This window comes from Amblyraja radiata, chromosome 14 (assembly GCF_010909765.2).
Source record: "Amblyraja radiata isolate CabotCenter1 chromosome 14, sAmbRad1.1.pri, whole genome shotgun sequence".
In the NCBI taxonomy this organism is placed as follows: domain Eukaryota; kingdom Metazoa; phylum Chordata; class Chondrichthyes; order Rajiformes; family Rajidae; genus Amblyraja; species Amblyraja radiata.
The window spans coordinates 16,870,285-16,893,011 of record NC_045969.1 but is presented as its reverse complement, the minus strand read 5'-3'; the positions used below and the strand labels follow the sequence as shown (position 1 = coordinate 16,893,011).

At 40.9% G+C, this 22,727-nt stretch overlaps 1 protein-coding gene across 1 annotated transcript; it reads left to right on the top strand.

The window, feature by feature from the left end:
• The first annotated feature begins 770 nt into the window (after positions 1–770).
• LOC116980881 (T-box transcription factor TBX19-like) lies at positions 771–22,040 on the top strand. Its single transcript, XM_033033498.1, is given in 9 exon segments — positions 771–955; positions 7,696–7,960; positions 10,684–10,818; positions 14,431–14,492; positions 14,780–14,812; positions 16,176–16,228; positions 16,931–17,119; positions 19,229–19,358; positions 21,101–22,040. Coding segments are annotated over 9 exon segments (1,293 nt in total). The 3' UTR covers positions 21,342–22,040.
• The last annotated feature ends 687 nt before the right edge of the window (positions 22,041–22,727 follow it).

Here is a 22,727-nt window from a genome sequence, read left to right as displayed (position 1 = left end):
ATGTAGAATTGTTTTTCCCTCATGGAAAGAGAGTAACTATTTAATTAAAGCGAAAACAATATCTTCCTTTATATGAGTGTGAGTGAGAAATATACTCGTTTGATATTATTTTTACAATTATTGCCTTAATTCCTTATAATTTTACAAATTTATGGGTAGTGCACAAAGGGTCACAATACGATCCAATGGAAATATATTGTAAATGCCTCATGTTTGAAGAAATTAAAGTTTATTTGGTTATAAATCAGAATTAAAATGTGTAAGTGAAAAAATGGCCAAAAACAGTCACAACTTAAGTGTAATTTTGTTTTACCATTTTCCAAGGTATGTTTTCTTTGATAAAGATGTGCATATATTATATAAAATATGTGCAGTTTGGTTTTCTATAATTTAGAATAGCATTTGGTCAATTTATTTTACATATTTAAAAAACAATGCAGATTGTTTAAGTGTATATTGAAATTACGAACAACTTTTATTTAAAGCGATTGTCAGTCCCTGTTTGGAAACAACCAAGATGGTGTCGGTTTGTTACACAGTCGACGTTTAACTGATTGTTGGGGCAGCGGCAAAATCTAATAGCATGAATTGGACCATTTTTGACCAGCGGTTTGGCCAATAGCTGATGTTAATGCTGATATGAAACCAATAGCAAATCGGGCGAGCGTCATGTGACAGGAGAACTAATTGATACAACGACTATTTTTTAACATTATGCGCAGTGACTGGTGTTCATGTCAATCTCGTTTCACTTTTAAGTTCGGACTGAAATGAATGACCCCGAGAGAAAGAGCAGCGTGGCTCGCTTGCTCAATGCTGTTGAGTGTGACCTAGCGGCTGGCAGCGAGAAGGGTGATCCCACCGAGAAGCAACTGAAAGTTGTCCTGGAAGATGCGAATCTTTGGCAAAAGTTCAAAGCAGTCACCAACGAAATGATTGTCACCAAGAATGGAAGGTTAGTTAAACACTTTAGGAACAAGCTAAATAACGATGGAATTATTACATACACCTCTACATTTCTGAGATCATTAGGACTGAGGAGTGTTAATTTACTGGAATTAGGTAAATTTAGTCAAGTGATGCTGGTGAGATGACTATTAATAACATTGTTTATAAAACATTAGAACAGCCCAATTGGCGAAATTCCATCATGCCTGGCTTAAATATGTATAAAGAGGTGCATTAAGATTAAATGTGTAAGAAGGAACTGCAGATGCTGATTGAAACATGTCTTCTATAAAGTTCGTGTTCTACCTAACGTACAGTTGTCGTGTTCTTAAGGGGTTGGACAGGCTAGATGCAGGAAGATTATTCCCGATGTTGGGGAAGTCCAGAACAAGGGGTCACAGTTTAAGGATAAGAGGGAAGTATTTTAGGACCGAGATGAGAAAATCATTTTTTACACAGACAGTGGTGAATCTGTGGAATTCCCTGCCACAGAAGGTAGTTGAGACCAGCTCATTGGCTATATTTAAGAGGGAGTTAGATGTGGCCCTTGTGGCTCAAGGGATCAGGGGGTATGGAGAGAAGGCAGGTACAGGATACTGAGTTGGATGATCAGCCATGATCATATTGAATGGCGGTGCAGGCTCAAAGGGCCGAATGGCCTACTCCTGCACCTATTTTCTATGTTTCTATGTTGTAATGTTTAATTTGTATTTTCACTTCAAATGCTCTTGCCGCGATGACACTTGTTGATTGGGCACCCCGCTTGTTATGCATTTATCAATTAAAACAAGAAAAGTTGGAGAAATAAGGAGACTGTTCACTCATTTTATTGTTCAGTTACATCTACTGAATTATCTTTCTCTAATGTTCCTGTTTCACTATTTTTCTACATTTCCTCATTTAAATTATTCCTTTTTTAAAAAACTTTTGATTTACTTTTGAACCCGAAAAGAAAATCTACCGATGGTTAAAAGGACAACAAAAAAATCAATAGAAATTGTTCCAAAATAAATATCGGTATGCGAAGGAAGGAACTGAGGATGCTAGTTGTAACGGGTTTATATCATTGGGGTAATAACACATTGGGCGGCGAGTGGGAAGGAAGGGAGATTCAGCTATGACCCTTCCCTTGGGAGATAGAAGAACATTATTTAAAACATTAAATTACATAGAAAGCATTCGAAAAGACGGATAACGTCACATCTGGTAGCTAAGGGTAAGAATGGAAAAAACAACAGCAAGGCGGTTGATTAATGCTACAATTGGGGAATATGGGGGGGGGGGGACTTTTAGGGAGCGAGGAGTCAAAGAGAGTGATCTGAAGCAAAAGTGAGCCACTTGAAAATCGACGCCAGTGACAATGTAATTAAAAAATGAATAAGAAGTGGGCCAAACATACGGTTTTCTGCGCGGGACTGCCTCCCATGCTGGAGGTCAGATGCGGACATATCTCCGGTGTGAGGAGGGCGAGCCGTGGAGTTGGCATTCTTCACTGAAACGATAAATGCGGGCATATTTTTTAAAAACTTGATTAATAAATTCCGGTGAGTTTTCTTTTAAAGGAATTTCATAATTTCTATAAATTATTTAAATCTATATGAAGCATTTTTAAATGTCCCTAGTTATCAGAAGCACTGTATTTAAATGGCAGGGAGCTGGGGGTCCCAGGACCCGCTGTTCGTTCCAGGGCCGGCTCGTTCGTGGATCACTCACTCCAGCGAGACCTCCGCACTATTGGAATCGGGGAGTTTCAAAATGTAAGCGCGGTCATTGAGGAAAAACTGAAGCGATGGGTTGGATTGAGTATGACCTGACTTAATCACTTTCTCAGCATTTACGTTAGGAAATTGGAGGAAAGTTATTGACACGAAAAATGGCTGAAATAACAAAGAATAGAGTAAAGGGCGAACACAAAATTGGAGCATAAATGGTAATGGTATCTGGCAAAGATCTGGGACCACAACTCGTCAATATATTTATACATTGCTTAAAAAGGCGTAAATCTGGGTTTGTTCACGACACATTGTAAATGGCAATACTTGTATGTGACTTCAATCTTTTGTACAAATTGGAAAATCAAATTGGTTAAAATAATCTTGAAGAACGTGAAGATTGAACACATTCGGGACAGTTCAATGTGAAATTATTCACGATAGAGATAAGGGTGTCAGGGGTTACGGGGCGAATGGAGGATAATGGGGAGAGAGGGAAAGAAAGATCAGCCGTGATTGAATGGCGGAGTAGAACTTATGAACTTATGAAAAGGTAAGGGATATGGTATTTTTTAAATTGGTGAACAGCTGGAAGTGTTGGAGTTCCAATTAAACTCGTAAGTCTATTCGGGCAGATGACTGAAATGCCATGAAGTGACAGAGGATAACAATTTGACATTGGAAGTGAATTTCAGTGTAAAAACACAATGTTTTAAGTATATACAGTGCTACGGAACGATGAGAGAGGCTGGGCACCTGCCCTTGCCACATCTGCACAATGTACCGTTACAAAACAGATAATAGCCATCCTGTCCTTTTAGAGCGAAACTCTTGGCATCTCCAACAATGGAGGTAAGAGCCAATCATGAATTCGGACACAAAATGCTGGAGTAACTCAGCGGGACAGGCAGTATCTCTGGAGAGAAGGAATGAGAAACGTTTCGGGTCGAGGCCCTTCTTCAGTCTGAAGAAACGGCATCATCCTATTGTCTACTACACTCGAGAACGTGCTTCTCTCCAGAGATGCTGCCTGTCCCGCTGAGTACCTCCAGCATTTTGTGTCTATCTGTGGTGGAAATGCCTTTATGGTACTTGATGTTTCGGGTTGAGACGGGTCCCATTTCCCTCTACAGATGCTGCCTGAGTGACTCCCGCTGAGTTCATCCAGCGCTTTATTTATTGCTCAGTATTCTAGCATCTGTAGTTTCTTGTGTCTCGTGGTTACTTCACTCAGAGAGAAGGGGGGAGATTGGAGGGGTAGGCCTTTGTTCCAATCATCTGCCTTTCAAAACAAATCCCTTACCAGTTTTAATAAAACTTGAAATTACAATAATAATAAAAATCTGAAATAAAACCAGAAAATGGTGAAAACATTCTGCAGTTCTGACTAAGGGTCTCCAACCCAAAAAGTTAACTGGTTCTCTTCCCACAGTTGCCTGATCTGCGACATTTTCTGCTTTATTAATAAAACCCGGCAGAAATATTAAGTACCTATTCCCTCTTTCCTGAATATCAGGCAGTTCACCCCCTCGATGCTCAGCAGCAATCTCACCAGGAGAAACAGTATAAACCAACCACGCCTTCACTCTCAATGTATTGCTCACATTTTTCAGAAGAGCCATTCAGCACAAAATCACGCCTTAGTGTCCATAACATTAGAAATATATTAGAGGCACCTGTTACCTGCCACGCTTTGTCCTGCCCCTGCTTTTATCCAGCTTCCTTCTCTTCCCTACAATCTCCTCCCTACAATCAAACTGAAGAGAGGGCTCAACCCAAAAGGTTATCTATCCATGTTCTCCAGAGATGCTGCCTGGCCAACTGAGTTAGCCCAGACATTTGTGTCCTTTTGTGTATTAACCAGCATCTGCAGTTCTTTGTTTCTACATGCTTCAAACTGACCCCGGGCTAGATCACACATATGTGGTTTATCTCCAACATCAACCCTATGTTGGGTGAGCGTGAGTTAGGGCTTAAAAGGCCATTCGTGGCGACGCTACAATCTGATCAAGGACAGGTGATGCAGTACACGGTGAAGATAGGATCTGACATGGAAAGGAACCTGGTTCCTTCACTGCAGATCCCTGAAATATGAAATATAACAAAAATAAATCTGGAAACACGTACTTGACACAGTCAATTCTTTCATGAAGAATCCTTTGAGGGCTGAAATCTTGTTGCGGAAATTTGCAACCTGCAAACTTTATGTTACAATATAGACAGTCATAGAGTGATACATTGTGGTAACAGGCCTTTTGGCCCAACTTGCCCACACCAGCCAACATGTCACAGCTATACTAGTCCCACCTGCCTGCGCATGGCTCATATCCCTCCAAACCTGTCCTATCCGTGCACCTGTCTAACTTTTTCTTAAACGTTGGGATAGTCCCAGCCTCAGCTACCTCATCTGGCAGCTTGTTCTATACCACCACCCTTTGTATGAAAAAGTTACCCTTTAGATTACTATTAAATCTTTTCCCCTTTGCCTTGAACCTATGTCCTCTGGTCCTCGATTCCCCTACTCTGGGCAAGAGACTCTGTGCATCTACCCGATCTATTCCTCTCATAATTTTATCCTCCTCTATAAGTCAGCCCTCATCCTCCTGCACTCCAAGGAATAGAAACCCAGCCTACTCAAACTCTCCCTATAGCTGACACCCTCTAGTCTTGGCAACATCCTCGTAAATCTTCTCTGAATCCTTTCAAGTTTGACAATATCTTTCCTATAACATTGTGCCCAAAACTGAACACAATACTCTAAATGCGGTCTCACCAACGTCTTTTACAACTGCAACATGACCTCCCAACTTCTATACTCAATACTCTGACTGATGAAGGCCAATGTGCTAAAAGCCTTTTTGCCCACCATAGCTACCTGCAACTCGACCTTCAAGGAATCATGCACCTGCACTCCTAGATCCCTCTGCTCTACAATACTCTCCAGAGGCCTACCATTTACTGTGTAGGTCCTGCCCTTGTTGGACGTCCCAAAATGCAACACCTCACACTTCTCTGCATTAAATTCCATCAATCATTCCTCAGCCCACCTGGCCAATCGATTCAGATCCTGCTGCAATCTTTCACAACCATCTTCACTATCTGCAAAACAACCCACTTTTGTATATGTGCCAACATGATCTTCTGTTTTTTTCAGTACACTTTCAAAGAGCTGGGAACATGTTGACATTAGCGTTGAACCATACTGTGATAATAGTGTAGCTGTCAGAGCCATTGCTGAGCTGACCATCAAAGTCTGGAGCCTCTAATATATTTCTAATGTTATGGAAACAAAGGCGTGATTTTGTGCTGAATGGCTCATCTAAAAAATATGAGTAATACATTGAGAGTGAAGGCGTGGTTGGTTTATACTGTTTCTCCTGGAGAAATTGCTGCTGTGCATCGAGGGGGTGAACTGCCTGATATTCAGGAAAGAGGGAATAGGTGCCTGATATTTCTGCCGGGTTTTGTTAATAAAGCAGAAAATGTCGCAGATCAGGCAACTGTGGGAAGAGAAAGTTAACTTTTCGGGTTGGAGACCCTTAGTCAGAACTGCTGAATGTTTTCACCATTTTCTGGTTTTATTTCAGATATTTATTATTATTGTAATTTCCAGTTTTATTAAAATATTTAGATTGGGACCCGGTGACAGTTGTGGCCCTTTGGTTCAATTTTGCTGTTGTTGCAGAGCATACACAGAAGGCCATTCACCGCTGCAGCCTCCAGGAACCTAAGAAAGACACAGCTGGATTCTGTGCACTTAAAGGCCTCGTGCAACAATAATGCTGGTACTGCCGAGTCAGTATCTCCACTCCCGCCCTGGCATCTGACTTCTGCCACTTCAATGAAAGTTGTGGAAGAGATGTGGAAGGACTATTGTAGTCTGATTACCTAGTGTTGCTGATAATTTGTTGTATTATTGATTATTGTATACTTATTTGTTGTGTTGTTGGCTTTATGTGCCTGTAAAGCTGCAGCAAGTAAGATTTTCAATGTTCAATTACCATTGCACATTCCAATTAAATGCTCTTGACTTGACTCTTGACAAGTGAGAGTAGACCTTGGCTGGATCGTGACTTCCCAATTTTTTAATTCTACCTTTTTCTTTGCCTCTGTGCTGTTTCCTTTAATGTGCTCTTCTCTGTTGTCTTGGCGAATGGGATCTAAAATTGTTTATCTGTCCATATTATTATTAATTTCAATATATCTGGAGTAAAACAAAAAACTGGAAACACTGAATAAGTCAAGTAATACTGTTGAGGGAGACACTGACCTAATGTTTCAGGTTGATGACCTTTCATCACAACTAGGAAGTTGGAAATAATATACTTGGTAAGATGGAAGAACGGAATGAAGGCCAAGAAAGGTCTGTGCTAAGTTGAAGGGCAGGACAGATTAGATGAAGGTAATTTCAGTGCTGTGCGAAAGAGGACAGTAAAATCAATTGTACATAACAAAAATAGGTGAAAATTGTTAATGGTTATGCATTCATGTTGTATTTATCATCTTTCAAGCACCATTTTTACCATTGAATAAAATTGTGATTTTGTTTTTTAACTGTGTCAGCTTGTTTTAGTAAAATTACTGCTGTTCTGAACGATCAGTTCTAAATCTTTGGTTATTCCTGCTGCTCTTCATTTGGTTTGCCTCTTACTTTGTTTGTTCAATGTTATTAAACAATTTCCTTCCCACTTTACTTAAATGTGTGCTTGGACTAACAGGAGAATTAACCTCCATGTGTGAATGGTAGTAAACCCTTTTTGAAAGGATTAATATACCTGTGTGTCTGAAGAAGTGTCTCGACCTGAAACATCACCTATCCATGTTCTCCTGAGATGGTGCCTGACCTGCTGAGTTACTCCAGCACTTTGTGTCCTTTTGTGTATTAACCAGCAACTGCAGTTCCTTGTTTCTACAATATACCTTTCCTTGTGTTTGCTGTTATTACCATTATGCCTCTCAAAAGAAAAGATTTACTGTGTTTCCACTTTTTGACCACGGCACCCCTTCTACCCATCCCCTTCTTTCCTTGCTTCAGGCGGATGTTTCCAGTTTTGAAAATAAGCGTATCTGGATTAGATCCAAATGGCATGTATTCATTCCTGCTCGACTTTGTTGCTGCTGACAATCATCGTTGGAAATATGTGAATGGTGAATGGATCCCAGCTGGTAAACTGGAACCCTTGACACAAAGCTGTGTTTACATCCACCCTGAATCCCCCAACTTTGGTGCACACTGGATGAAAGCACCAATATCTTTTAGCAAAGTCAAGTTAACAAACAAAGCCAACAGTACTGGACAGGTAAGGCTTTCTTTCCTCCTCTCATTTATAATCACAAGCAGGCCAATTGTGAAATATGAAGTGTGCATTAAAGTAATTATCGCAATCCTCTCATTATACTCTACTCCTGTCGGCCATTGTTTGAAAGGAAACCAAATATAAACAAGAATAAATGGGATTAATTGGCACATTCAGAGTTTAATGGACATCATGTTCTAGTCAGGAGAAAAGGGTTTGCTTGATGCGTCCTAGTAAGCATTAAGAGATCTCCCTATGAGTGCAATTTCATGTAAAAGCATTTGTAATGAATTCAGTCATTTATGTTTTTCTTGGCAGCAAAATTCCTAAAATTGACATAAACAAAAGTAAGTGCTTTAAGCAAAATTACATAATTGGAGTTGTTTTGTAATTATGAAATTAATTGCGAACACCTAAAAACACCCCAATAAATTACATTGAAGAATATGAATATGCAGGGCGGGGTGGGGGGGATGATGAGGATGGTAAACCTGGTGGTGTTTTTAATCTCGGATAAAGTTGCAAAGCTGCTTTTAAAATAATTGACACCCAAGATGGAATAAATTTATCCTTGATTAGTGTTCTATAACATCTAAAATATTTCAAAATATCACGTGATGCCTTTTATAACCTGTTTCAATGGGTTTCTTATAAACAAGTAAATCAATGAGGGCTCTTGTTAATAAATCAGCACGCTTTGTGATAGAATGGAAGGCTTTCCAGATTTCATCCATTCTGTCAGCAGAAAGTCCTGATTCAAATTTGTCAAAATGAAAAGTCAAGATAAATGCATTTTTGTTTACTAAAGAACTGTTTAGCTGGTGTGGAGTAACAGAGTAACATTACCTGTTCCTTGCTAGATGTAGTATTTGGTTGTCCAGTCTTGGAAATGTCCTTGTAGAGATAAACCTCATAATAGTGGACCATAGGTGGCGGAATGTTGTCTGTTAGATTGTCTTCAAGAAACGAGAAAGGGGGGGGGGGGGGGGGGGGGGAGTTCTGGAAAAACAGTCAATAACCTACAATAACCAATAAACCTACACTAAACCTCTCCTTTTCTTTTTCTACACCACGGACATGTACACCATATGAACGTTCTTGCTTGTCCCACTTGCAGACCATTGAAGTTTAAATTATCTATTTATTTTGAGAGCTTTTTCTTATTATTTTTGTATGTTTTTCCTTTAAGAACTGTCTTGTGCCAACACACATTTTCTTCTAATCTTTATGCTGATTCATACAACTATTCATCAGAAGAATTTATATGGCTAAGAACAAAGTCACATCTGAACTGTATTATAAATTGCCATGCAATCGCACAGCAACTCAAGACAATGTTCGACAGTCAGGATCTTTATTGAGCTTTTTAAAAGTAAGGAATGTTGAGAAAATAAAGTCTTCTGTGGTTTACAGGGAAAATAAATTAACATGGTGATGTGGAAATTAGAGTGAAGGGGCTGTCCCACTTGGGCGACCTAATTGGGGAGTTTAGAAGAGTTTAGGACAGTTTGAAAAAGTGTCATGTTGAAGACCACCTTCGACTATGTAGAAGACCTCATTCGACCATGTTGAAGACTAGCTAAGACTAGCTACGACTAACTTCGGGAAAATTGGACACCGAATAGTGGAGAGTGAAGACGACCTCCTTCGATCTCCTTCAACCTCCCTTCAACTATGATGAAGACTATTTACGACTATCTTCGACTACCCTCGATTACCTACGACTAACATGCCGACCTACTACCACCTACTACGACTAAACCTACGAGTAAAAAAATATCGATTTTTTCCATGGCGACTTTTTTTACTCGCGGGCATTTTTCAGCATGTTGAAAAATATGCCGCGACCAAGCTGAGGCCTCGAGTACACGGGGACTACTCTCGAGCATGAAGGAGAGTTACAAAGACCTCCTATGACCTCGTGTCAACCATGCTGTGAGTATGAGTCGAGGGCAAACTCGCCAGAACTCGTGGATTAGGTCGCCCAGGTGGGACAGCCCCTTGAGATGCATGTTTAACAACACTTATTTCTTGTGAAGAACTTTGGGACAATTTAATGATGTAAATGATTTTACGAAAATTAATGTCTGAAATATGCTTCAATATTACAGGAAGCAGCCAGGATGTTTAGTGTTTTTGCAAACAATTATGCTCGAATTACCTAAACAAGGTCAAATATTGATGGAGATATTCCTGTCTTTAGAACCAGAGTTGCTGATTGAGAATCCAATAACAAAGACGTTGACAAATGGGATGGGTTGTTTGCTGTTTCTTGGTCATTGCAGCCAAATGTAAGAGGATCAGCAATTGCACAAAATCACGAATTGCACAGTACTAAAAGGGCTGTCAGAGATGCCTTCAAGAGGCAGTCCTGAAGAAGGGTCCCAATCCAAAACGTGGCCTATCCATGTTCTCCAGAGATGTTGCTTGATCCGTTGAATTACTCCAGCACTTTGTGTCTTTTTTTTTGTAAACCAGCACCTGTAATTTCTTGATCACATTTTTAGAAATATGCATTGCTGCACTTCACATCAATCCTGATAGCAAATTAATTTCTTATTTAGAGAAACAAATATAAGGGACAGCTTTTGCCTAATAATCATGAACAGGAAATCAACATCATTGGCAATGTCAACAGTTACAGGCCATTCTTGAAGTGTCTGTACATATTTGATGGTCCATGAAGTTTGGTCCTAATTTTACAGGCTGTTTTCATCTGTTTACAGGTAATTCTAAATTCTCTGCACAAATACAAGCCCCAGGTTCATATTGTACACGTAGGGGGCCCTCACAGGATGGTTTCCAACCACTCTTTCCCTGAAACCCAATTCATTGCAGTAACTGCATACCAGAATGAAGAGGTCAGTACACTCATTGTTACATTGTTAACTTGTATTGTGCGTTTCAAGGTTATTGTAATGCATTTTGTATTTTAAAATGAAGGTTGAGGGTTTTCCGAATAATGTATAAATAAGAGGACTTAGGTTGTTTCCCAATCACATATTGGTTTACTTTTTTGCCTGTCACTGAAACTATAATTTAATTAAAAAGTCAGGGAAATTAACCATGTAAAGAGCAACCAAATTAAATCTTCTTTCCAATGTTTGATAACATTTACTATAGGCTGATTGGGACATCTGCCCAACTCAACACTGACAATACTTAGCAACTGCATGGTAAAGTACAGTAGATTTAATGGCAGTGAAGTACACCATGGCAGATATATTTAACTGTTTTATGTTGAAAAGGGCATGGAATAGATTCACCAGGATGTTACCTGGGCTTACAGGTTTGAGTTATGTGGAGAAGTTGAATAGGTTGGGATTTTATTATTTGGAGTATAGGAGGCTGAGGTGACCTCATTGAGGTGTACAAGATCAGGGAGGGGGGCATGGGCAAAGTGCTCAGTCTTTTTTCCAGGGTAGAGGATTATTAATCTCGAGGTCATAGGCTTAGAGATAGAGTGGAGAGATTTAAGAGGGAACGGAGGGCCAACCTTTTCTCTCAGAGGAATAGTGCATATCTAGAATGAGGTGCTGTAGGAAGCTATAGAAATTGATACAATTCTGATTTTCTAAAGACATTTGGATAGATTATGAATAGGACGGGTTTGGAGAACTATGGAACAAATGCAGGCATATGGGGTTACCCAAGTATGCAAACTTGGTTGGCATGGTCAAGGTGGGCTGAAAGGCTTGTTTTCGCACTGTTTAACTCTATGACTATGTTTTTCTATGCCGATTGGCAAAATCATCAAACTGGAATTTCTGGCTGTGCATGGCACAGGATCTGATTCCGGAATCAAGTTGCAGCCAATTTAATAAAACTTAATGAGCGTCCTTCCACTTCCCCAGTGGTTCAGTACACAGAACACGAATATGGAAAGCTGAAATGTATCTGTGTATCTGGAACAGTACACAATTGTTTGAAATATTTCCATTTTCTAAGCAAACAATAATTTTCATAGAAACATAGAAACATAGAAAATAGGTGCAGGAGGAGGCCATTCGGCCCTTCGAGCCAGCACCGCCATTCATTGTGATCATGGCTGATCGTCCCCTATCAATAACCCGTGCCTGCCTTCTCCCCATATCCCTTGACTCCACTAGCCCCTAGAGCTCTATCTAACTCTCTCTTAAATCCATCCAGTGCCTTGGCCTCCACTGTCCTCTGTGGCAGGGAATTTCACAAATTCACAACTCTCTGGGTGAAAAAGTGTTTTCTCACCTCAGTCTTAAATGACCTCCCCTTTATTCTAAGACTGTGGCCCCTGGTTCTGGACTCACCCCACATTGGGAACATTTTTCCTGCATCTAGCTTGTCTAGTGCTTTTATAATTTTATATGTTTCTACTAGACCAAGTGCAGACTCGTTGGGTCTGTTCCCCCAACGTGCGTTTGTGGGGGGGGGAGGCGGCATGCAGCGTCACACACACTAACTAACCACCCCCCCCCCCCACACTCATGCTAATTACCCCCCTTGATATTATATTAATATTATTAATTTGCTCCTTTTACCCCATAAACACCCTATCTACTGACGCATAGCTCCCAACTTGCAGTCACATCTAGAGAGGGGGTGGGGCGGGGGTAGAGAGTGAGGGCAGAGAGAGAAGGAGTAGAGACAGAGAGAGAGACAGACACACAGAGAGGGGCAAGAGGGAGAGGGGGGTGGAGAGGAGGAGAAGAGGGAAGGTGGGTGAGGGGGGAAAGGTGCAGGAGGAGGGGTGGAGAGAGGGAGCGTGAGAGTGAGGGGGAGAGAGAGGGGGTGCTGAGAGGGGGGTGAGGGGGAGAGGTAGGGAGCAGGGAGGGGAGACAGGGGGGAGGGTAGAGGGTAGGGGGTGTGGAGGGGAGGGGAGGGGGTTTAGGGGAGGGAGGGAGGGGGGGGGAGGGGATGGGGGAGGGGAGAGAGAGAGAGGGGGGAAAGAGGGGGAGAGAGAGGGTGTGCTGAGAGGGGAGGTGGGGAGCAGGGAGGGTAGAGGGAAGGGGGTAGGGGTGTGTGGAGGGGAGGGGGTTTAGGGGAGGAATGGTGGGGAAGGGGAGGGAGGGGAGGGGGAGGAGAAAAAGAGAGGAGAGAGAGAGGGGGAGGGGAGAGGAGAGGGGGGAGAGGAGAGGGGGGGGAGGAGAGGGGGGGGAGGAGAGGGGGGGAGGAGAGGGGGGAGAAGAGAGGGGGGGTAGAGGAGAGGGGTGGGGGAGGGGGGAAGGAGGGGGGGAGAGGAGAGGGGGGGAGGGTGGGGGATGGGGGAGAGGAGAGGGGGGAGAGGAGAGGGGGGGAGGAGGAGAGGGGAGGAGGAGAGGGGGGGAGGAGGAGGGGAGGGGGGAGGAGAGGGGGGGGGGAGGAAAAGGGGGGGAGAACTTAAAAAAACATTTTAGAACCAAAAAAGACACATTCTGCAAGCATTGTAGAACCAAAAGAGACACTTTTTGCAAACATTTTACAACCAATAAACACTTTTTGCAAACATTTTAGAACCAATGGACACATGCTGCAAACGTTTTAGAACCACTAAGGACACTTACATTTGACTGGACATGTGTTCAGTGTTATTCACAGCTCAGAGAAACGCGACCCCCTGCCTTCCTCCATCTTGAAGAGACTGATTGGGGCACACCACTTCCTGGTTTTATAGTCCCTCCCCCCTGCCGCCAGCAGGGGCAGCAGAGAGAATGGGGAATTTTGTAAAATCATTAATATCTCTGTCATTTTTTCATCGATGGGAAAAATCCTCGGCACACATACGGCGGAGGGGGGCTCTGAGCAAGGTGGCCAAAAATGACGGCCGTAGGTGGCGGCGTTCTCTCGGAAATCGCAGCACAGATGGCCAAAACCGGTCAAGAACAGACTTTTAGTAATATAGATAAGATTCCCCTCATCCTTCTAAACTCCAGTGAATACAAGCCTAGTTTTTTCAATCTTTCCTCATATGACATCCCAGGGATCAATCTTGTGAACCTACTGCCTCAATCACAAGGATGTCCTTCCTCAAATTAGGAGACCTAAACTGTACACAATACTCCAGATGTGGTCTCACCAGAGCCGTATACAACTGCAGAAGAACCTCTTTACTCCTATACTGAAATCCTCTTGTTATGAAAACCAACATTCCATTAGCTTTCTTCACTGCATGCTGTACCTGTAAACCAACTTTCAGACGCCCTGGTCTCACTGCACCTCCCCCTTACCTAACCTAATCCCATGGAGATAATAATCTGACCCATTTTATCTGCCAGAAATGATTTTTTAATTCCTTTTTATTGCTAGCTACTCAGAGATGCCCACAACACATCCCTCCCACAACCTGTCCATTCAACTTGGAAGGCAATATCAGCACTGATCCCCTTTCCCACTTCCCGCCTTAGGCAGAAGTTTAATGGTGGGGACAATGCCTTTCACTTGGGTTAGAGCTTTAAGCATTTAGCCAAATCTTATTTTTTAGTTTTGTATTCTGAGTTTTATACATTATTGTTTTTTAGGTAACAGCTCTGAAGATTAAGAATAATCCTTTTGCAAAAGCATTCCTGGATTCAAAAGAAAGGTAAGTCAGTGGTTTGCAGCCTAACATGAAGTTACCTTGCTTATTGATTAAGAAGGAACTGCAGATGCTGGGTGTTTCGGGTCAAAGGTAGACAAAAATGCTGCGTGTTTCGGGTCGAGACCTGTCTTCAAATCCTTCTTCTTCTGAAGAAGGGTCTCGACCCGAAACGTCTCCTATTTCCTTCGCTCCATAGATGCTGCCTCACCTGCTGAGTTTCTCCAGCATTTTTGTCTAGGTTGCTTACTCACTCTTCGTTGCAATTCATGCACATTTGTATGCTTGTCAAGAAGTGACCACAATTAAGATGATTCAGGTTTAGGGTCTGACTTAAAGAATAAATAAAAAATGCTTACCCAAGTACAAGTAAAGGAGAAGATACCAATAAGCATCTGAAGAAATGCCAAGGTAAGTATGGGCATCTTTGCAAAACATTTTTTTAATTACATGGCTATAATCTGCAATGTTATTACTTGCATTAGCATAAGTTGTACCAATACCTGCCAACCTTGCCCCTTTGGTGATTTATCCTGCTTCTCTTTGATCTGCAAACCTGTGCCTTTAGCTCTCCCTTGTCTCATACCGATGATTATCTTGGTTACTTTGCTTCCAGTCTCTCCAGATATTGGGATTGGATCCACACTAGTTTGGGCAGAAAGATAATCCAAAGGACGTAGGTTTTAGGTGAAGGGGATAAGATTTAATAGGAATTTGAGGGAGGAACTGCCGTTTCTATCCCCGTGGTGTGTTTCTGGCCACTTTCAGCGAGATCCATTTACCGGCTTGGCCTGGGCATAGTATACATTTGCAAAGTGTTCCCTTTTTTTTTTAAGCAATCAAGAATTTCACAATGTCACTGACCACAAAGAAGACCACAACAATACCCATCATGTCAGTTTTGTTGTAAATACAATTACAGCTCAAAAATCTTTAGGATTATGAGCATCAACTCTTAGTCTATCAACATGAGAACTCCAGTGTACTGAGAATTAAATAATGACAGTACCTAAGCGTAAGTAAAAAGAAACATTATTACCAATAATGAAAACTCTTAACAAAATTTAGGAAAATGGATCAGTCAACCATACACCTTGAAATTTCAGTCTTAGGTTTCACGCTGGGTAAGAAGGATTATCACTACATCATATGTTCCTGTCTTTCACATAGGAAGATGAAAAATACAATTTAGTCATCGAGTCATAGAATGATACAGTGTGGAAACAGGCTCTTTGGCCAATCTTGCCCACACCGGCCAACATATTCCAGCTATACTAGTCCCACCTGCCCGCGTTTGGTCCATATCCCTCCAAACCTGTCCTATCCATGCACCTGTCTAACTGTTTATTAAATGGTGGGATCGTCCCAGACTCAACTGCCTCCACTGGCACCTTGTTCCATATACCCACCATCCTATGTGTGAAAAAGTTACATACAACCACCCTCTGTGTGAAAAAGTTACCCCTCAGATTCCTATTAAATCTTATCCCCTTCACCTTAAACCTATATCCTCTGGTCCATGATTCACCTACTTTGGGCAGCAAGAGACTTTGCATCTACCCGATCTATTCCTCTCATAATTTATATGTATAAATCATATGTATTTTCTATAAAAAACTTTATAGTGTAATTGATCAATTCTCTCTTCTGCTAATGCATCATACTATAGCTTTAATTGTACTCTTTCAGAACCAGTTATAAGGATGACCTTGCTGGAAATCACCACATGGGTTGTTCTCACAGTAAGTAAATACCTTTGTATGGGATGATGGGTTATTGGTTACATTGGATGAATAATTGGAGGTCCTTAGATCTAGTAATGACTAGAGATAGACACATGTATATGTGTGTGTATATATATATATATATATATATATATGTGTATATATATATGTGTATGTGTATGTGTATGTGTATGTGTATATGTGTGTGTGTGTATATATAAGTGTGTGCATATATATATATTATGTGTGTGTGTATATGGATATGTACATATATATGTGTGTGTACTCGTGGGTATGTGTATAAATGCACACTGAACTATGTTCTCTCTCATTTATCATATTGTTTACAGTGTACTACTGTATGTTTACATATTCTGTTGTGCTGCAGCAAGTAAGAATGTTATTGTTCTATCTGGGACACAGGACAATAAAACACTATTAACTCCTGATTGTATTCCCAAATTACCTGCAACAGTTTTCCATTACTCCCCAATTCTGTAGTCAACAGATTTAATCTTAACATGTGTAAAAGCGGCAAATTAAATATTCCAGATTTTAAGAAAATGCCAATGCTGAGCAATTGGAGTTAATAAAATTAGTAGTGACCCAGATGTTTGAAATTCTCTGTAGGTGAGACATTTGATGCAGTAAGTCTCTCAATAAATTCTGCTGGAGTTATTATTATTATTTTTGAATGATTACTGATTTTATTCTCTCCAGTAAGCAGCTGGTTGATACCTAATGGTGAGACTATTTGTACCTCAGCAAATCCAAATTATCAGTACCATGCTGCTTTACCACTTCCTAGTGGTGCCCACTCATTCCATAGCTGTGAGCGATACAGCCCAAGGCACAGTCACCTCGCCTCTCCATATCCAACATCCTACGTGCACAGAAATTACCCAACAGGTAAGCTCGGATTTGTTAATTAAGATGCTACTTTATACATCAAGATGACTATTTGTCTGAAGAAGGGTTTCGGCCCGAAACGTCGCCTATTTCCTTCGCTCCATAGATGCTGCTGCACCCGCTGAGTTTCCCCAGCAATTTTGTGTACCTTTGACTATTTACTAATCAGCTTAGCGTTTCAAAACACTGTAAGGCAATAAACTATCACTTCCATTGTTAATTTAAACTTTTCAAAATGTTCATTATCTCAGTTACTGTAACATCATAAGGGATAAGATAAAAGGGTTCTGAATCAGTAAACACCATTTGATGTTGGATTTGGATTTTTGAAATCTTGTAAATTTTGTAATATTAGGAAAGTATTTCATAACTAATCCACTCAATATTAATATCACGGCATGATTTTGAAATGCATTTTATAAAACTTAACAGTACATTAAATGTAGCATATTTTCTCAGTGTTAAGATTATTATTTAATGACGTTATCTCTGTATTTTAGTTGTTGCAAGTTTGTTGAATCAGAACGGCATTTGCCAAATAGCGATAAACAACTATCTTAAGGAAGATAGAGACAAAATGCTGGAGTACAATACAATACAATCCAATTTATTGTCATTTGAACCTCAAATGAAGTTCAAACAAAATTTGGTTTCTGCAGTCATACAACAAGAAAAGAACCAAGACACACAACCAACACAATTTACACAAACATGCATTACAGTGAATCCCTTCCTCACTGTGATGGAAGGCAAAGTCTTGTCTCTCCCCTGTGTTCCATTCTTCTCCCAATGTTAAAGCCCCCTGCGGGCGATGGCAAGTCCCGCGGCCGATAAGGCCGCGCCAGGCGTTGTAAGGCCCCGCTCCGGGTCTTAATGTTGGAGCCACCAGCAGGCGATGGCAAGTCCCGCGGCCATTAAAGCCGCACCGGGCGATGTGAGGCCCCGCTCTGGATCAATTTCAACCCCCCAACTCGGGCGGGAGAAGTTGCCATTGCGGGAGCTCCGAAAAGCGGTCTCCCACCAAGGACCCGCGAGCTCCCGATGTCAGCGTCCACCGGACCTGCGGCTGGAGCCTCCGAGCTCCAGAGTCGGGTCGCAGCCGCGCGCCAACACAGCTCTCCACGCTCCAAAGCCGGCCAGCCCCACGATGGTAAGTCTGCAGGCTCCGCGACTGGATCCCCCAGGTCGTTCCGGTTGGAGGCTGCTCCACGGTGCTAGGCCCCAATGACAACGGAGACCCGACAGGGAAAAGGTCGGGTCACCCTTACAGGGGAGATTTAAAAGTTTCCCCCACCCCATCTACCCCGCCCCCCACATATACATAGCTAAAAACAATATAAAAACCACAACAAACTAAACATTCAATGGGACAAAAAAAAAAAGACAGACGGACTGCAGAGGCCGCTGCAACGTCGGTCGCGCAGACTCTTAGTAACTCAGCGGGTCATGCAGCATCTCTGGAGAAAAGGAATAGATGACGATTTGGGTCGAGACAAGACTCAATAAGTGATGTTTTGGGTCAAGATCTTTCTCACAAAAATTATCTTATGGAGTTGGTGGTGACAGTGAAACAGTTTAACAATGAATCAAAAAGTTAATTGTACAATTTTTGAGTCTCCGTGGAAGGGTATTATTATTAAAATTGATTCAGGTGCAGTTTCATAATTGTATCATCAGTGATGGATTGGGTGGTTGGAGAATATCATCTTTTTTTTGTTTTCCACTGCAAACATGTATTTTGGACCAAATAGTTATTTGCAAAGTCAAAGCAAACATCAAAATAAAGTGCCTCAGAAATATGTCATTTAAAGCACAATTCAGGAAAGACTCAGCAGGTTCAGACAACCAGTGTGGAGGGAGAAACAAGGTTAAAGTTTCAAACCGATGACCTTTCCTGATATGATGAATAGTCATTTCAGATGCAAAATGTGACTTTAGATTCTGGTTTATTGACTGTTAAGAAGATATCAACTGAAAAGAAGATATTTTCTTCTGGTTTATCCTGACTCTTACCCCAGAGAATAATTTACCTAGATAGTGAGGATTTACATTTCTCCTTATAATATAATGATAGTTTTGTATATTGATCAATATTATGTTTTTATCAAGTGCCCTTTGCAGAAAACACCGGTAACAGCCTTCAGCCCCTACCAGGGCACGACAACTGGTCAACCTTGCCACCTCCTCCACATGCCAGCATGTTACCACTGACTCAATCTGGATCTGGATCCAATTCCAGGTGAGGAACACGGGTTGAAAATCCAAGGATTGCTTGCAGTTTTAGGGTTTATGAGCGATGTTGCTGCATCATGGAAATTCAACTGATCTGAAAAACCCCATCTTGTAGCCTCCACATTCACTAACGCCGACACCTATGTCTTTCCCTCCAAAATGAGCCCTGATTGTTTCTTCATCATCACTGAGTCTAAATCTTGGAACTTCTTCCCCAACAACACCGTGGGAGTACTTTCACCAGCAGAACCGCAATGACTCAAAATGGTAGTTTACAATGCCCAGATAGCAAAACGATGAATGGACGAGAAATGCAAAATAAAGACTAATAAAAGAAAGATGGAATTAGGCAAGACAGAAAGCAAACAAAGTAAAACTAAATACGATATTGGTTTCAATAATATTCAACTCTCCTCTGACAACTTTAAAATCTAAAAGAATGAGGTACCAAACAAGTAAAAGTTAACTCGGTGTGAAAAGTTTTGTTTGCAAAATGAAAGCTTCACCATGCTTTTTAAACATGATTTACTCTTGAATTCTCAAACCCCAACTTTTTCTGGAGAATTCATTGGTACAATATAGCAATTTTTCATATCCTTCATAGTAAATTTCCAGACAGAAATAACAATTAAAAAATTCTGGAGGAGTGGGGAAACTTGGAAAGCAACTTCCTGATTTCCATTTAATTGTATTGTCAGGAAACCTCCTCATTAGCCTCACCATTATTATTACTGCAAATTTTAGGCAATGATAACTTCATAATTCTCTTTGTGAAATAAATTACTCTACCATCTCAAATTAATGAAGAGATTTACTAAAATCAATGTTTCCAGTATTTGTATTACAACTGTGTTATTGTGATGGGTACAATTTATTGAAATTGCTGGTTATTAATCTCTACCATTGAAACTTTTGCTTTGATGTGCATATTTCGCAATTGGCCAGACTCAAATTATAAAACGTAGAGTTGACATATTGAAATCAAATGGCCATAATTGTTATGAAATAATCAAAAATAGTTCTTACTGTTGCTGTCTAATTGAAATGTTTTCAGTATTCATCCACTGCGGTGAATTCTTCTGTCAACCCATTTTCCCCCACTGCCTTTCATGAAAGCTTTCATGAAAACCGCATGAGTTTTCTCCGAGAACTTTGGTTTCCTCCCACACTCCAAAGACATACAGATTTGTAGGTGAATTGGCTTGGTATAAGTGTAAATTGTCCCTAGTGTGTGTAGGATAGTGCTAATGTGCGGGGATCGCTGGTCGGTGCGGACTCGGTGGGCCAAAGGGCCTGCTTCCGTGCTGTATTTCTAAACTAAACTAAAGCTGGGTGTAATTTCCCCGTCATTTCTTTACACATTGTGCCCTTCGTGAAAAACACAGGAAACTGACTCCTGCTTGCATGCAGTTGGGGTTGAATATTAGTTAACAGCAGAATCCAACATGAATCAATTAATTAAAGCAGGATATTTATAATTCTACAGGTGCTTGTCTTTACTGAAACTCTCTCCTGGAATGCACTCACCTTTCTCAACAGATAACTGGCATCATTCCACAATGAAGAAACAAATTTAATATTGAAAAAAACTGCTCATTGCTTGTGATATATTATCTACAATATTCTAGAAGATGCTAAAATTATTTGTCATTTTGAAATCTTTGAACAAATTACATGGCAACCCATGAATGATGTTTAGTAGTCTCTTAATGTTCTACAATAATTGTGTCCTTGTATTATTATTTTCAGCCAGTATACATGCCACTGGACTGTGGGCAATCGTTCAGTAAGTCCAACTAACCAACTGAACTCAGCTGCTGGAAACCCGCAAAGTCCATTTATTCGAGGAAACCTGAGCTTGCCACCAACTCCTTCGTCCTTGGTCACTGTGACGAGTTCCAATGGGGCAGCGATGGAGATGATCAGTGAATCCCCACTAACCAGGCTTGTGGTATCATCATGGAGCTCAGGTTCATCCCCGTCTTTCTAATAGTTTACCGCATCTGACACCTGATTACTGTGGTCATCTATTTCAGCCACACAATTAACTTTTATCTGCTTACGTTTATCTAGTTGTTTTCTAGACTTAAAAAATATCTTAAAGCAAGAATGATTCCCAAAAGGAATACATAACATTTTGCGTTAGAAGGTGCCCTCTCCGGCTGAAAATCTGTCTGCTTGCCACGGTTAATCCAAAGCAAAGGACTGAATGATCACTGTTCAGTTTACACTGAATCTGTTATTAAAGTGTAAAATTAAATCCTATCATAAAATCCAAGTTGGGGAAAGATTAAAATGATTGAGTTGAAGTGTGACCCAATGACATTTTCTCAACTGTATATAATGGAATTATTCTGAAATTGGGGATGCCTATTTTTCACAAGCTCTTCAAACAAAAGTAGTGGCTGGTTGATGGTGAGTAGGGCCTGTTTCCCTGCTGTATCTCTCGATGGCTCTGAGTTCATCTTCCATTCGTAGTGGCTTATATTTTAACCCCAAGATACCTTGCTAACTTTCAACTAGATATGAAAGGCTCCATTGGATTGTTCTGTTACTTTCCCATGCAGTTTGCACGACAGTTGGATAACATTTAGGATTTAATTTCAAATGAAAATTACTCCGTTCTGATAGATTTTTATAGTAGTAACTAATAAAACATCCACAGCTCCGCAGCAATTTAATTAGCAGGTTGCATGCCCATCCATTTGTTTGTCAATAAGTGTCTCTTAAAATTAAGCCCTTTTTGGTGCACGTTAATTAATATATTTTGGGGGGAAAAAATAGATATTTAGTTTATTAAGATTATTAGGTTATACACTATCAATATTTTAAGTAGCTTTCATTGTGACACTGGGAGAATCCTTCACCGGTGGAGATGCTGTCATTTGGGTGAAAGTTGAAGCTTAAATCCTGCCTCCTTCTCAACTGGACCAAAGGGTCTCATATCAAGCACAACCAAGTTCCTAGTTGTCTTCTCCATTATCTAGTCACTGTCATATTGCCTATCTAGATGTACTGTATGTGCCCTCGCTGGTGTGATTCTAAAATTCTAAAAAGGGTAAAGATACTTTATTAGCTTTGAAGAACTTTGATGCAGCCTGAGGGTGTAAAATGTAATTAGAATTACAAGTCCTTCTCCTTATTTAAAATATGGTTATTCACATGTTGTTGATTGTGTGTGTGTGTACACACTCCAGGTGATCACAATTAATCATAAAAAATTGGTAAATGAGGAAATACCATCTTATAAATCAACGGTAGACAAAAATGTTGGAGAAACTTCGGACTGATGTCGGTGCAAGGGGTGGGAAAAAGAAAGGAAGAGGCGAGGCGGAGGCAGTAGCCCACAAGCCCACTGTCTCCGCCTCTTCCTTTC